The sequence below is a fragment of the Sciurus vulgaris genome (genome assembly GCF_902686455.1).
Source record: "Sciurus vulgaris genome assembly, chromosome: 2".
NCBI lineage: Eukaryota > Metazoa > Chordata > Mammalia > Rodentia > Sciuridae > Sciurus > Sciurus vulgaris.
Window position 1 is genome coordinate 172,817,252 of NC_136462.1, and position 14,935 is coordinate 172,832,186.

A 14,935-nucleotide genomic window follows, 5' to 3' on the forward strand; every position below is an offset into this window, starting at 1 on the left:
TTTCCTTCTGTTGGTAGCCATGGAGACTAATTGCAAATATTTCAGTGGCTGAATAATACTAAAAATGACAACATTCTTCAAGGGCATCTATTAATATGCTTCACATTAAAAAACAATAAAGCTAGCAAACTTAAAATTCCACTGGCAGGTTTTCAGTTATAAGTCCCACTGATTTCACAACTATCTGGAGGCCTGTTGATTAGGAGAAAGAGGCAGATGATGCTTGTCAAAGAAAAAGTTGGAGTCTTACTTTCTTGAGTACCTCTCAAAAGCCTATTCATTTCCAATTTTCTACAATGTAGGTCTGCTTCCACTGGTGTCTCTGCCCTTCAACTTGGAAGTTTCTTACCTCTGATCCTCCCTGAACTGGTAGACTGAGTATGTCATTGCTAACCTTTAAAAGGCTCCTCTCTCCATCTAAGAATCCTCAAAAGACCATCCTGAGATAGTGCACTCACTTTTAATGTACACTTTTAGGCTGCCCCATTTGCATAATCTGCTTTCTGGAAAGCTTTTGGAGCCTTAGCGCCAATTAAATCGCACCTTGAGTTTCTCAAAATGTAATGGTAGCAGGTTGCCAGCTTTTGTTGTTTCCCAAAACAAATGATATAACCCTTTGTGTCAAGGTAATTTGCTTGAAGAACTGTCAAAGCAGGGATTAGTATGAGGCTTCCAATTATACTTCGAGAGAGCTCTGTGCCAGGTGATGTAATTCTACCAACAAAGTCTCAAACCAGCATTCAGGACACGACCCGCAGAGTGGAGCATCTGCCAGCACAAGCCTGCACGGGCTATTTAAAGAGCTCCAGGCCTGGCGGACAGGGGCAGGGTGGCAGCGAGGCCCTGTTCTGGGCAAGTATTTGTAATGGAGCCCAGAATGTTGGAGACAAGGACAGAAGAGGGTTGGGGCAGGGGACTGTTCAGAGGACGACAGAGGATGCTGGCAGGCAGAAGGAAAAATAAGAGGAGGACCCTCTACTTGGGCAAAGGATTCTTTATTCTCTTCAAGCACAAACTGACAAGCCCACATGGTGTCAGGCTAGAAGAGTATAACTTCACTTACACATATTTTAGTGGGTGTTTGTTTCTCACCTTTCACATTGCAATATTGGAGACAAAGAAACCATTTTTCTTTAATTTGTGAATTTTAGTTGTTATTTTAGATGGCACAAATTTTCCTTCCACATTCCCTTAGTATTATAAAATGGAATTCTGGCTCTTGGAGAAGAGGCAAGGTAAGTGTGGTTTACTTTTTAGAACCATATTTAAAGGCCAGGCATGGTGGTGCATGCCTGAATCACAGCAACTAGGGAGGCAGAAGCAGGAGGATTGTGAGTTCAAAACCAGCCTCAGTAACTTATCAACACCCTAAGCAACTTAGCAATTAAAACATAAAAAGGGAGGCCGCTCGGCACAGCGCTGGGACTCGGAGCAGCCACTGGGGCTCCGGCGGCTGCCCGGGGGAGGAGTGGCGGGGAGAACTGTGTGGACTCAGGACACCGGGGCCTGCCCTGAGGAGGAGGAGAGGAGCGTGGCCACTTGGATTCGGAGAGACTGCACCAGAGCTGCAGGCGGTTGCCAGAGGAGAAGCCGCGCGGCGAGCTGTTTGGAATCAGAACGACGCTTCTGAACACCGGGGCCTGCCCTGAGGACGAGGAGGAGGAAGAGGAGCGGCCGCTTGGATTCGGGTGACTACACGGGAACTACAGGCGGTTGCCAGAGAAGGGGCTGCGTGGCGAGCTGTTTGGACTCTGACCACTTCTGAACCCCGGGGCCTGCCCGGAGGAGTAGGAGAAGGAGGAGAAGGAGCGCGGCGGGTCCTTTGGACTCGCAGTGACTGCATTAGCGCTCCAGGCGGCTGCTCAGAGGAGAAGGCGAGTGGTGAGTTGTTTGGTCTTAAAGTGACAGCTCCTGAACACAGGGGGGCTGCCTGGAGGAGAAGCGTGGTGGGACGCTTGGTCTTGAGGGACCACACCAGAGCTCCGGGCGGTTGCCCAGAGGACCCGTGCAGCGGATCACGTGGATTCAGAGCCACTCAGAGGGACTGCTCCTGAACACCCGGGGGGTTATCTGGAGAAGGAGGAGGAACGGGGAGGGTCACTTCGACTCGGAGTGATTGATTGCCCCGGGCTACGGGTGGTTGGTGGGAGGAGGAGGCACGAAGTGAGTTTCTTGGACTCCTAGTGACCGCACCGGCATACTGGGCGGCTGTCTGGAGGAAGAGGCCTGTGGCGGGTCTCTGGGACTCAGAGCGATTGTTCGGGGCCACAGGTGGCTGCTCAGAGGAGGGGCCACGCAGCCAGGCGATTAGGTGCAGAACAGGGTCCCAGGATCTAGGAGGCTTCTGGGTGGAAGAGCCGCACAGAGACAGGCTTAGGGCGGAGCGAAGGTTCCAGGCCTATGGGCAAATTCTCTGAGGAGGGGCAGCCTAAGGAGATTCATCTGCGAAGGGTGAGGCTCCCAGGCCCAGGAGGTAGGGCTGGGCCCCTGGAAACTTTGCAGAGGAAGGCAGCCCAGCCCAGGCAGTAGCTGTAAATTGAGGGGAACCTCTAGGAGGAAACTGACCAGCGAGACCTCCCCACTGGGTGAGTCTTCCCTGCCTGGTGAGGTTTCCCCACAAGGACGGTAAAACCAGAGACACAGGCCCAAACAGGCCTTGCCTCAGCCCACAGCCTAGGTCCCCTTTGGATGACCATTGGTCAACAAGTGGAGGCACCTCTGCCCACTAGCAGGGAATATACCCCACCTGAAGGCCACCACTCCTAGAGAGGCAGCTTCCTTGTGGAGCACCGCATTATCAACCTCCTCCAAGACTTCAGCCTACTGAAGGCTAAGAGGGGATATATATAGAAATCTTCAGGGTCATTGTAAATCAACAGAGGAAATCTGCAATATCTCAGCGGTCCACTGATATCTGAACAACATGAGAAAACAAGGAAAGAAAATGCTGCAAACAAATCTAGATGTTACATCAATAAAACCCAATGACAGCATGGCAGAAGAAATGACAGAAAAGGAGTTCAGAATGTACATAATTAAAATGATCAGAGAAGCAAACGAGGAGATGAAAGAGCAAATGCAAGCATTGAATGATGAGATGAAAGAGCAAATGCAAGCATTGATTGATCGCACCAATCGACAGTTAAAAGAGCAAATACAGGAAGCAAAAGATCATTTCAATAAAGAGTTAGAGATATTGAAAAAAAACCAAACAGAAATCCTTGACATGAAGGAAACAATAAACCAAATTAAGAACTCCATAGAAAGCATATCCAATAGGATAGAACACCTGGAAGACAGAACCTCAGACATTGAAGACAAAATATTTAACCTTGAAAACAAAGCTGAACAAACAGAGAAGATGGTAAGAAATCATGAACAGAATCTACAAGAACTATGGGATATCATGAAAAGGCCAAATTTAAGAATTATTGGGATTGAGGAAGGCCTAGAGAAACAAGCCAAAGGAATGAACAACCTATTCAATGAAATAATATCAGAAAATTTCCCAAATCTGAAGAATGAAATGGAAAATCAAGTTCAAGAGGCTTACAGGACTCCAAATACACAAAATTACAACAGACCCACACCAAGGCACATTATAATGAAAATACCTAACATACAAAATAAAGACAGAATTTTAAAGGCTGTGAGAGAAAAGAACCAAATTACATTCAGGGGGAAACCAATACGCATATCAGCAGATTTTTCAATCCAGACCCTAAAAGCTAGAAGGGCCTGGAACAACATTTTTCAAGCCCTGAAAGAAAATGGATGCCAACCAAGAATCTTATACCCAGCAAAACTTACCTTCAAATTTGACGATGAAATAAAATCCTTCCATGATAAACAAAAGCTAAAAGAATTTACAAAAAGAAAGCCAGCATTACAGAACATTCTCAACAAAATATTCCATGAGGAAGAGATGAAAAACAAAGAAGCAAATCAGTAAAGGGAGGAATTATCCTAAAGGAATTGTCAAATAAAGGAGGAAACAAGTTGTGTCAAACAAATAAATAAACAAAATTTTAAAAATGAACCAAATGACCGGGAAACCAAATCATTTCGCTATAATAACCCTGAATGTTAATGGCCTGAATTCATCAATCAAAAGACATAGACTGGCAGACTGGATTAAAAAGAAAGATCCAACAATATGTTGCCTGCAAGAGACTCACCTCATAGAAAAAGATACCCATAGATTAAAGGTGAAAGGATGGGGAAAAACATACCATGCACATGGACTCAGCAAAAAAGCTGGAGTATCCATCCTCATTTCCGATAATGTGGACTTCAAGCCAAAGTTAGTCAGAAGGGATAAAGAAGGTCATTTCATACTGCTTAAGGGAAGCATAAATCAGCAAGATACAACAATCATAAACATCTATGCCCCAAACAGTGGCTCATCTATGTATGTCAAACAAATCCCTCTCAATTTCAGAAACCAAATAGACCACAACACAATAATACTAGGTGATTTTAACACGCCGCTCTCACCACTGGACAGATCTTCCAGACAAAAATTGAGCAAAGAAACCATAGATCTCAACAACACAATCAATAATTTAGACTTAACGGACATTTATAGAATATTCCATCCAACCAAGAGTGAATACACTTTCTTCTCAGCAGCACATGGATCCTTCTCTAAAACAGACCATATATTATGCCACAAAGCTAATGTTAGCAAATACAAGAAGATAGAGACACTAGCATGTATTCTAACAGATCATAATGGATTGAAGTTAGAAATAAATGAAAGAGTAAAACACAGAAACTATTCCAACATCTGGAGATTAAACAATATGCTATTATATGATGAATGGATAACAGAAGATATTAGGAAGGAAATTAAAAAATTCTTAGAGGTAAATGAGAACAAAGAAACATCATATCAAAATCTCTGGGACACTATGAAAGCAGTACTTAGAGGGAAATTTATTTCATGGAGCGCATTTAATAAAAGAAGTAAAACTCAACAAATAAACGACCTAACACTACAGCTCAAAGCCTTAGAAAAAGAAGAACAGAACAGCACCAAAAGTAGTAGAAGACAGGAAATAGTTAAACTCAGAGCTGAAATCAATGAAATTGAAACAAAAGAAACAATACAAAAAATTGACAAAATAAATAGTTGGTTCTTCGAAAAAATAAACAAAATTGATAAACCTTTAGCCACACTAACAAAGAGAAGACGAGAGAAAACCCAAATCACTAAAATTCGGAATGAACAAGGAAATATCACAACAGACAGGATGGAAATACAAAACATAATTAGAAGCTATTTTGAAAATCTATACTCCAACAAAATAGAAAATTTCGAAGACATCAACAGGTTTCTAGAGACATATGAATTGCCTAAACTGAATGAGGAGGACATAAACAATTTAAATAGACCAATTTCAAGTACTGAAATAGAAGAAGTCATCAAAAGCCTACCAACAAAGAAAAGTCCGGGACCAGATGGGTTCTCAGCCGAGTTCTACAAAACCTTTAAGGAAGAGCTCATTCCAATACTTCTCAAAGTATTTCATAAAATAGAAGAGGAGGGAACCCTCCCAAACTCATTCTATGAAGCCAATATCACACTGATACCTAAACCAGACAGAGACTCATCAAGGAAAGAAAATTTCAGACCAATATCCTTAATGAACATCGACGCAAAAATTCTCAACAAAATTTTAGCAAATCGCATACAAAAACATATTAAAAAGATAGTGCACCATGATCAAGTGGGTTTCATCCCAGGGATGCAAGGTTGGTTCAACATCAGGAAATCAATAAACGTAATTCACCATATTAATAGACTTAAAGTCAAGAATCACATGATTATTTCAATAGATGCAGAAAAAGCATTTGATAAAATACAGCACCCCTTCATGCTCAAAACACTAGAAAAAATAGGGATAGTGGGAACATTCCTTAATATTGTAAAGGCCATTTATGCTAAGCCCATGGCTAATATCATTCTAAATGGTGAAAAACTGAAAGCATTCCCCCTAAAAACTGGAACAAGGCAGGGATGCCCTCTTTCACCACTTCTATTCAACATCGTTCTTGAGACTCTGGCCAGAGCAATTAGACAAACCAAAGAAATTAAAGGGATACGAATTGGAAAAGAAGAACTCAAACTATCCCTGTTTGCTGATGACATGATTATATATTTAGAGGAACCTGGAAATTCCACCAGAAAACTCTTAGAACTCATAAGTGATTTCAGTAAAGTAGCAGGTTACAAGATCAATGCCCATAAATCCAACGCATTTTTATACATAAGTGATGAATCTTCAGAAAGAGAAATTAGGAAAACTACCCCATTCACAATAGCCTCGAAAAAAATAAAATACTTGGGAATCAATCTCACAAAAGAGGTGAAAGACCTCTACAATGAGAACTATACAACACTAAAGAAAGAAATTAAAGAACACCTTAGAAGATGGAAAGATCTTCCATGTTCTTGGATAGGAAGAATTAATATTGTCAAAATGGCCATACTACCTAAAGTGCTATACAAATTCAATGCAATTCCAATTAAAATCCCAATGATGTACCTTACAGAAATAGAGCAGGCAATTATGAAATTCATCTGGAAGAATAAGAAACCCAGAATAGCTAAAGCAATCCTTAGCAGGAAGAGTGAAACAGGGGGTATTGCAATACCAGATCTTCAACTCTACTACAAAGCAATAGTAACAAAAACAGCATGGTATTGGTACCAAAATAGAAAGGTAGATCAATGGTACAGAATAGAGGACACGGACACAAACCCAAATAAATACAATTTTCTCATACTAGACAAAGGGGCCAAAAATATGCAATGGAGAAAAGATAGCCTCTTCAACAAATGGTGCTGGGAGAATTGGAAATCCATATGCAACAGAATGAAACTAAACCCATATCTCTCACCATGCACGAAACTAAACTCAAAATGGATTAAGGACCTCGGAATCAGACCAGAGACCCTGCAGATTATAGAAGAAAAAGTAGGTCCAAATCTTCACCTTGTTGGTCTAGGACCAGACTTCCTTAACAGGACTCCCATAGCACAAGAAATAAAAGCTAGAATCAACCACTGGGATAGAATCAAACTAAAAAGCTTTCTCTCAGCAAAGGAAACTATCAGCAATGCGAAGAAAGAGCCTACAGAGTGGGAGAATATCTTTACCAATCATACTTCAGATAGAGCGCTAATCTCCAGAATCTATAAAGAACTCAAAAAACTCTACTCCAAGAATTCAAACAGTCCAGTCAACAAATGGGCTAAGGAAATGAATAGACACTTCACAGAAGAAGATCTACAAGCAATCAACAAACATATGGAAAAATGTTCAACATCTCTAGTAATAAGAGAAATGCAAATCAAAACCACCCTAAGATTCCATCTCACCCCAATTAGAATGGCGATTATCAAGAATACGAGCAACAACAGGTGTTGGCGAGGATGTGGGGAGAAAGGTACACTCATACACTGCTGGTGGGGCTGCAAATTAGTGCAGCCACTATGGGAAGCAGTGTGGAGATTCCTTAGAAAACTTGGAATGGAACCACCATTTGACCCAGCTATCCCACTCCTTGGCCTATACCCAAAGGACTTAAAATCTGCATACTACAGAAATACAGCCACATCAATGTTCATAGCTGCTCAATTCACAATAGCCAGACTGTGGAACCAACCTAGATGCCCTTCAATTGATGAATGGATAAAGAAACTGTGGTATATATATACTATGGAATATTACTCAGCCATAAAGAATGATAAAATTATGACATTTGCAGGCAAATGGATGAAATTGGAGAATATCATGCTAAGTGAGATAAGCCAATCTCAAAAAGCCAAAGGACGAATGATATCGCTAATAAGTGGAGGTTGACACATAATGGGGGGGAGGGAAGGGTTAGAGTTAGGGTTAGGGAGGGGGGCAAGTATGGAGGAAGGAACTACTGTATAGAGGGTAAAGAGGGGTGGGAGGGGTGGGGGGAAGGGAAAAAATAACAGAATGAATCAAACAACATTGCTCTATGTAAATTTATGATTACACAAATGGTATGCCTTTACGCCATGTACAAACAGAGAAACAACATGTATCCCATTTGTTTACAATAAAAAAAAAAAAGGCCCCAAAAAAAAAAAAAAAAAACATAAAAAGGGCTGGGGATGTGGCTCAGTGGTTAAGTGCCCTTGGGTTGAATCCCTGGTACCAGAAACAACCAACCAACCAACACAACACCATATTTAAATCTCTATATTATTTTAGGACTTATGATCTCAAACATGTGGTCTCCATCTTACAACTTGATTTAATTCTTATACTTGATTTGGTACAGAGCATTGTCCCTACATAAAACTTACCCCACTAAAGTCTGTTCTCTTAGGTTGGACTCTGCCAGGGGTAGACCCTGAGTCAAGGATTCAGATATAAGAGGTTTATTAAGGAAAGGCTCCCAGAGACACCAGTAGGTGGAGTGGGAGGAGGAGGATGGGGAAAGGGATGAAGTAGAGCAAGGGTGTGATATCCTGCAAAGTCCCAGTCTTGGCCTGATCCGGAGAAGAGAGAACTCTGGAGCATAGATTGAGGCAAGGAAGCCAGGCTTCTGACTCCTAACCCTGCTAGTCAGTGGCCTTGGCCAGGGTGAGTGGTAGGTGGAAAGGGAGGTGGGGCAGCCACAGGGTTCTCCATAGAGGCCAAATGGCTTCAGGACAGGTTGCAGGGGCCAGTGTTTAACTGCAAAGCTTTAGCTGGGAGTTGGGCACACACAGCTGGCAAGGGGCCCCAAGGGTTCCAGGGAGGTGGGGTACCAACAGCACTGATCACAGTGCTGTACCTACAATGCTGCCTGCTCTCACTGCCAGTACCAGTTATGGATCTTTCATCACATTCTGTTGCAAGAGGAAATAAATAATATCTTTTGAAAGTCCTGGGGTGGGCTTTTCATTATCTAGAGAAGCACTTGCCTCCCCCAGTGGATAGAAGCGTGTGTCCCTGGAATGTTTCTGTAAGACTGAGCAGCCATCCCGGTTGAAGATGACCCGGGCCATCTGGAAACAGCGAAGGGCATACTTTTGGCTCTCCTGGTCCTCCAGTTCAGTGATTTTCTGAGACAGGCAATGGCAGACAGATGCAGAGAGTGGATTCCCAGAGACTGACGGCAGGTGGCCAAACACTTCATAGAATCTATCCAGGGATTTCCGAAGTTCATCTTCCTCTTCTGTGGTCTCCGACTGGCCTTTCACAGAAGGGTCAAACCAGATGTTCTCAGAAGTCCAGGAGGCTTTTTGTTCAGTATTTGAATTACTACTTTCTGCAAGACAAAATACATTCCAATACTGAGCACACAATAAAAAATATTGGAAAGCAAGCCAAGAGCAGATGATGTCTCTTTTCAGTTCAACACATGCTACTCCTGGGGAACTGGCAGTGGCAGAATCAGCTGATTTCAGAATCTGTTCCTACCAGCCTCAGGCCATGCCACTTGCTTGCTCACCACAAGAGCACCTTCCTTGCATGTATCAGGGGTTCTTAACCTGGGGTTCCTGCATGGCAAGGCAGGGTGGTTGTGAACTTGGATGGGAAAGAATCATTTTTATTTTCATCAATGCCTACCTGAAATTACGCATCTCCTTCCATGATGAATGCAGGCAACAAACCACATTATTAGTAGCAATCCTTATGACTTTGTCACCAATAGATCACATATATTTTCATTTCACATTGTAATCTGTTAAAGATGCTTCGAAATATTTATTCTTATCACTATGCTACAGACTGAATTGTATTAACACAAAATTCATGTGTTAAAGCTCCAACCCCTCAAGGGGTGGTATTCAGAGAGGCCTTTTAGGAGGCAATTAAGGTTCAATGAAATCATAAGGATGGGGTTCTAATCCAATGGAATTGGTGGCCTTATATGAAGAGAAGGTGGAGGAAGAGGGAGGGGAAGAAGAAATAGACCAAGGAAAGACATGAGCACACAGTGAGAAGGTGGCCATCTGAAAGCCAGAAGAAGAGCCCTTGCCAGAAACCAACCATCCTGTATCCTGATCTTAGACTTCCAGCCTCTGGTACTGCTGTTTAAGCCACCTAGTTATGGAATTTTACTATGTCAGTCTGAGGAGACCAAGACACACTACTTTGAAATTATCATTTTATGTCCATCAACAGATGAATGGATAAAGACAATGGAGTTTTATTCAACCATAAATAAAAATGAAATTATGTCATTTGCAGGAAAATGGATGGAACTAGAAACCATTACGTTAAGTGAAATAAACCAAACTCAGAAGGTCAAGGGTCGTATGTTTTCTGTCATATGTAGAAGCTAGAGAGGAAAAAGGAAAAGAAAGTAGGTGTGTGGCAGGGTGGATCTCATAGAGGAGAGAGGACAGGAAGGAAAGGGAAAATACTGGGAAATGATATTGGCCAAATTATATTTTTATATTGTGTGCATGTATGAAAATGTAGCAACAAATCCCATCACTATGTACAACTATAATGCACCAATCGAAAAAAATGTAAGCTACAGTATTTTTAGAAAGAAATTACCACAATTATTAGTCCTGATATTAGATCTTATGATTTATGCATTAATTGAAAACCATATATTCATTATAAGAGCATGCATTTGTTTAAAAAATATTTCAATAACTACGTTCCAGTATTTTTTTCTTGGTAATCCTATATTCAGTATTTTACTTTATGTATTAAAAAATATCATTCTGAGAAAGAGTTGATAGGCTTCTGCAGACACTAAAGGGGTCCATGGCACAAACACTGTGCAGACCCTTGATTAAACAGTTCTGAGCATTTACACAATTCAGATATTCTCTTTCCTGACATCCTATAATAATTCTAGAGGCTATTTATTTCTAAATTAAAATCACCATCTTTGTGCTGGGGTTGTGGTTCAGTAGTAGAGGGTTTGACTAGCATGTATGAGGCACAGGGTTTGAGTCTCAGCACCACATATAAATAAATAAATAAAATAAAGGTCCATCGACAATTTAAAAAATCATTTAAAAAAATCACCATCTTTGTGTTTTTTCAAAGGCAGATAAAAAATAAACTGAGTCATTTAACCATAGACAATAAGATATCAGAACTGAAGCCAAATCCTAGTCTTTTATTTATCTTTCTAACCTCTCTGACCACTCTGATTCTTAACATAGGGATCTCTTAGGTCTTTTGAAAACAGGGTTTTCTTTCCTATCAATGAGTTCAAGAAAAGGTTTTGTACAAATAATTAATCTGCATTATACTTTTAAAAATTTTATTTATTTTTGTTTTTACAGACTGCATTTTGATTAATTGTACACCAATGGAGTACAACATTTCATTTCCATGGTTTTACACAATGTAGATTCACACCATTCATGTAATCATACATGTACATAATCTGAATTATTTCATTTGCAGAGTTCCTTATGTATCTGTTTTATTCTATAACATTTTATACTTTAAATCAATATGTTATGTTTTCCCTTTTGTACAGATAAAAGCCTTCATAAATCATTAGCTTTGGAAGTTCCTTGCTTCTGTTAATGGCTATGATTAAAATATTTGTATTAACTAATGATGAAGGAAAGTGCTTGGTGTAGTGGGTGGAGCTTTAGAAAAAAGAGAGGATTTGGGGTTTTGCCCTAGTTTTTCTAACAGATATGTCACCTTAGCCAAGTCATTCAACCTTTCTGAGTTTTAGTATTCTCATCTTCAAAGCAATGTTTTACTAAATCATCTCTCTCTCTTCTAGAATGTCTATGGTAATATAAGGATCAGAGAAGTAGATAATCCGAAAAGAATGTGGAGACATGTTCTGAGACATGCACACCTGGGCAAGCATTTATGATCCAACACACATTTATAGAAAGCAAATATTAAGGCAAATTATTGAAGTTGCTGCAAGACAACTTACAGAGCAAAGGATGGCAATATGGTTTGGATCTGGACTGATATACTTCTTGATATCAAACAACTGAAAAGTAAACACAGGACATACAAAGATACATAATAATGTGATGACATTAACTGGAACAGTGTGGGTTCAATAGATAAATGCAGTGCAAGGCCACGTGGAAACTTATCGTGAAAGGACCAAAAATCAGAGACCACAGAAACAGAGGAAGGCTAATAAAGACCAATTTGCAAAAAGAAACAAAAACTACTCTGTGACTGGTTCCAGTTCTCCTTGTTTACCAGCTGACCATGTTTCCAGCACCCTGAGACAGCCTGGAGGTAGGAAAGTGAAAACTCAGAGCTGCCTGACAAACTACTGTGAACAAGATAGAAAGCACAGCTTTAAAAGAATTCACTAGTAAGGGATGATATTCCCACCACGCTGGCTCCCAGAAAGCCTAAAACCATGTTGCATGCCCCTCAATCATGGAAGGAAGGGAGGAAAGAAGAGAAGAAGCAGCAAAAGGAGAAAGAGGAAGAGGAAGAGGAAACTTCCCGTAACCTTGATAGGTCTGGAGCTTCTGCCCAGTTCTCCTGCCTGTTTCTCCCAATAACCCCATTGCTGAACTGATGTGTCATGGGTGGGTGGAAGGAGAGGGAGGCAGATGCTGGTCTCTTGCTGGTCCTAATGTCAGAGAAACAATAACTGCTTATATTTTTCAGAAGTGCCAAGTTCATGAAAACCCAGGAAAGATTGAGCAACTGCCCAAGACAGCAAGAGACTAAAAAGAGACATGAAAACTCAATGCAGCAGGTGATTATAAACTGGATCCTTTTCTACAAAGTACATTACTGGAACAACTGGAGCACCAGGAGTAGGGCTGGACGATTAGATGGTAGTAATGTATCACTACTAATTTCCTGATATTGCTATTTCAATTTCATTCTGTCTGAGAGTATCTTTGTTGCATAATCAAGGGGTCAGGAGCATCAGGTTGGCAATTTACTCTCAAATAATCCATAAAAAGTTATTTGTATTGTATTTGCAAATTTTCTATGAGTTTGAGGTTGTTTTTAATAATTTTTTTTAAATTTGGAGGGATAATTGTGAAAACTTCCCTTGAGATTCTACATTAAAATTAAACAACTGAATAGAAAAAGCCTAGGAACTTGGCAAAAAGCACTTGCCTAATGAATGGTATTGCTATTAAAGAACCAAAAAGAGAAGGGAGGGAGATAAGGGCCCACAATGGCAGGATGAGGTTTCCCTTGCCACCTTCCTCTCCACAGATGATCTGGCCTTAGGAAGGTAAGAAGATGGGGGCTAGAAGGAGCTGAGAGGAGGGAGATCCCTGGAAATTCTGGGGAATTCGAAGAATTCCTGAAATTTACCCACCCAAGGTAGTCACTTATATAGAACATTCCAAATAGCCCAGCATGTCCTGGTGAGTAACTGGTCAATAATACTTTCACAAAAAAGATGTCAAATATTCATGAGAGTTTCATTTTTAGGTTTAATTTCATTTTAATTCTCAAATCCAGTGTCTACAAAAAAAAAAAGCCTCAAAACTAGCCTGCCTCTTGAATTTTTCATAAAAATGTCAAGCAGAATGAAATCCATCTTCAAAGAAACAGCCCTTCCCCTTTCAAAAGAACAATAACATATGGTTTGAGTCATTTACTATGTCAGTCATTTACTGTATCAGTTCTTTCTAACGCTGCCTCTGGTCCATTTTAACCTTTGATTCCCTTTAAAACTGTGCTTTACTATAGCTACAAAGCCCTCTCTCCAGTCATATGGCTGTTGTGCTCTTTCAGATATCACTGCTTCTTTGCCAGCGAGTGAAGTTCATCACCTATCCCTTCCTGATACACTTGAGCACGAGGAGAAAGGTGGATCTTCCATAACCTGGCCAGTTCCTGCTCATTGGTCCATCCTCCCAACTGTGTTCAAACCCCATTTTTTTCTACCTGCTGGTATACTGCAAATTTTTAGGGCTCTCAACTGGCGACAGACAACTACAATAGGGGGAGTCTGGAGAAGTTTTGGTGTTAGTGATTGCAAAGTGCTGCTTGCATTGAGGGGGTTCAAGGATGTAAACATCCTGCAGTGCATAGGCCAGTCCCACACAACAGAGAAGTGGTCTTCCCCCAAATACCAATAATGTCCCCACCTCCATTTACTCCTATCCTGAAGAGGAACACTGATGCCAAGGATGGATTTTGGGAAGAGAAGGAAGTGAGTGCTGAGTCCCCCCACACTGTAATAGACTGGCCTTGAACTCCCAAGGCAGCTTTGCCATTGCTCCTCCTTTGCTGCCCAACACCCTTTTTACTGGTCCCCATTCACATTATGTGTTCTTCCCTTCTCTGACCTTGAGATAGTTTTTGTTTCCTTCTTAGCAAGGACCTCATTCCCAATGATCCTGGCATTACCTAAATTAGATGGAACTTCCCTTTCTCTTTTAACATGCTTTCCATCATGAGCAAGATTTCTTTAGAAAACAACAAGGAGAAAAGGAGGATGGCAGGGCTTGATATCACAATGATTTTGCATGCACTGTTTCAAGGTACAGCATCCATTTGTTAATTTTCCTCTTGGGGTCAGGGGAGGGAGAATACATAGATGTTTGAGATGCTTATAAAAGTAAAAATAGTTTATGGCTTTAGGAATTACCAATGATAATTTGAATTCGGTAATGTAAGACAATCAATTAGCACAGTTGTATACTGTGAGAGATGTCATTAGCCTTCAGACACCCATATATCTAATTGGGGAATTCTTCCAGAGAAACTTCCATGGCTACATCTGTGGTTGATAAATGCACAGCAGGATTTTATCTCTGTAAAACATTTAGCCTTCAACGTTAACATGTTTCTACTAAATAGATTTGATATTTAGGATTTTGTCTACATGCATCCTTATGGATAGCCATCCACCCACCTTTTCCCCATTTCTTTTACTCGCAACAGTTCATTAGGAGAATCTGTAGTTTCAAGGCTGTAAGAGCTGAAAGAATCTAAGACTTAATTTAAAAAGCTGGGGA

At 40.8% G+C, this 14,935-nt stretch overlaps 1 protein-coding gene across 13 annotated transcripts in view; it reads right to left on the minus strand.

The window, feature by feature from the left end:
- Positions 1 to 8,140: 8,140 nt before the first annotated feature.
- The window catches only part of SHLD1 (shieldin complex subunit 1), an 87,240-nt gene continuing 80,445 nt past the window's right edge, over positions 8,141 to 14,935 (minus strand). For 12 of the 13 annotated variants that reach the window (XM_079129130.1, XM_079129121.1, XM_079129133.1 and 9 more), the window contains one exon: positions 8,141 to 9,300. In XM_079129130.1, coding sequence (XP_078985256.1) covers positions 8,858 to 9,300 — 443 coding nt within the window. In that variant the 3' untranslated portion in view covers positions 8,141 to 8,857. The remainder of the gene's footprint in view (positions 9,301 to 14,935) is intronic. The other variant, XR_013762152.1, reaches the window with a different exon arrangement.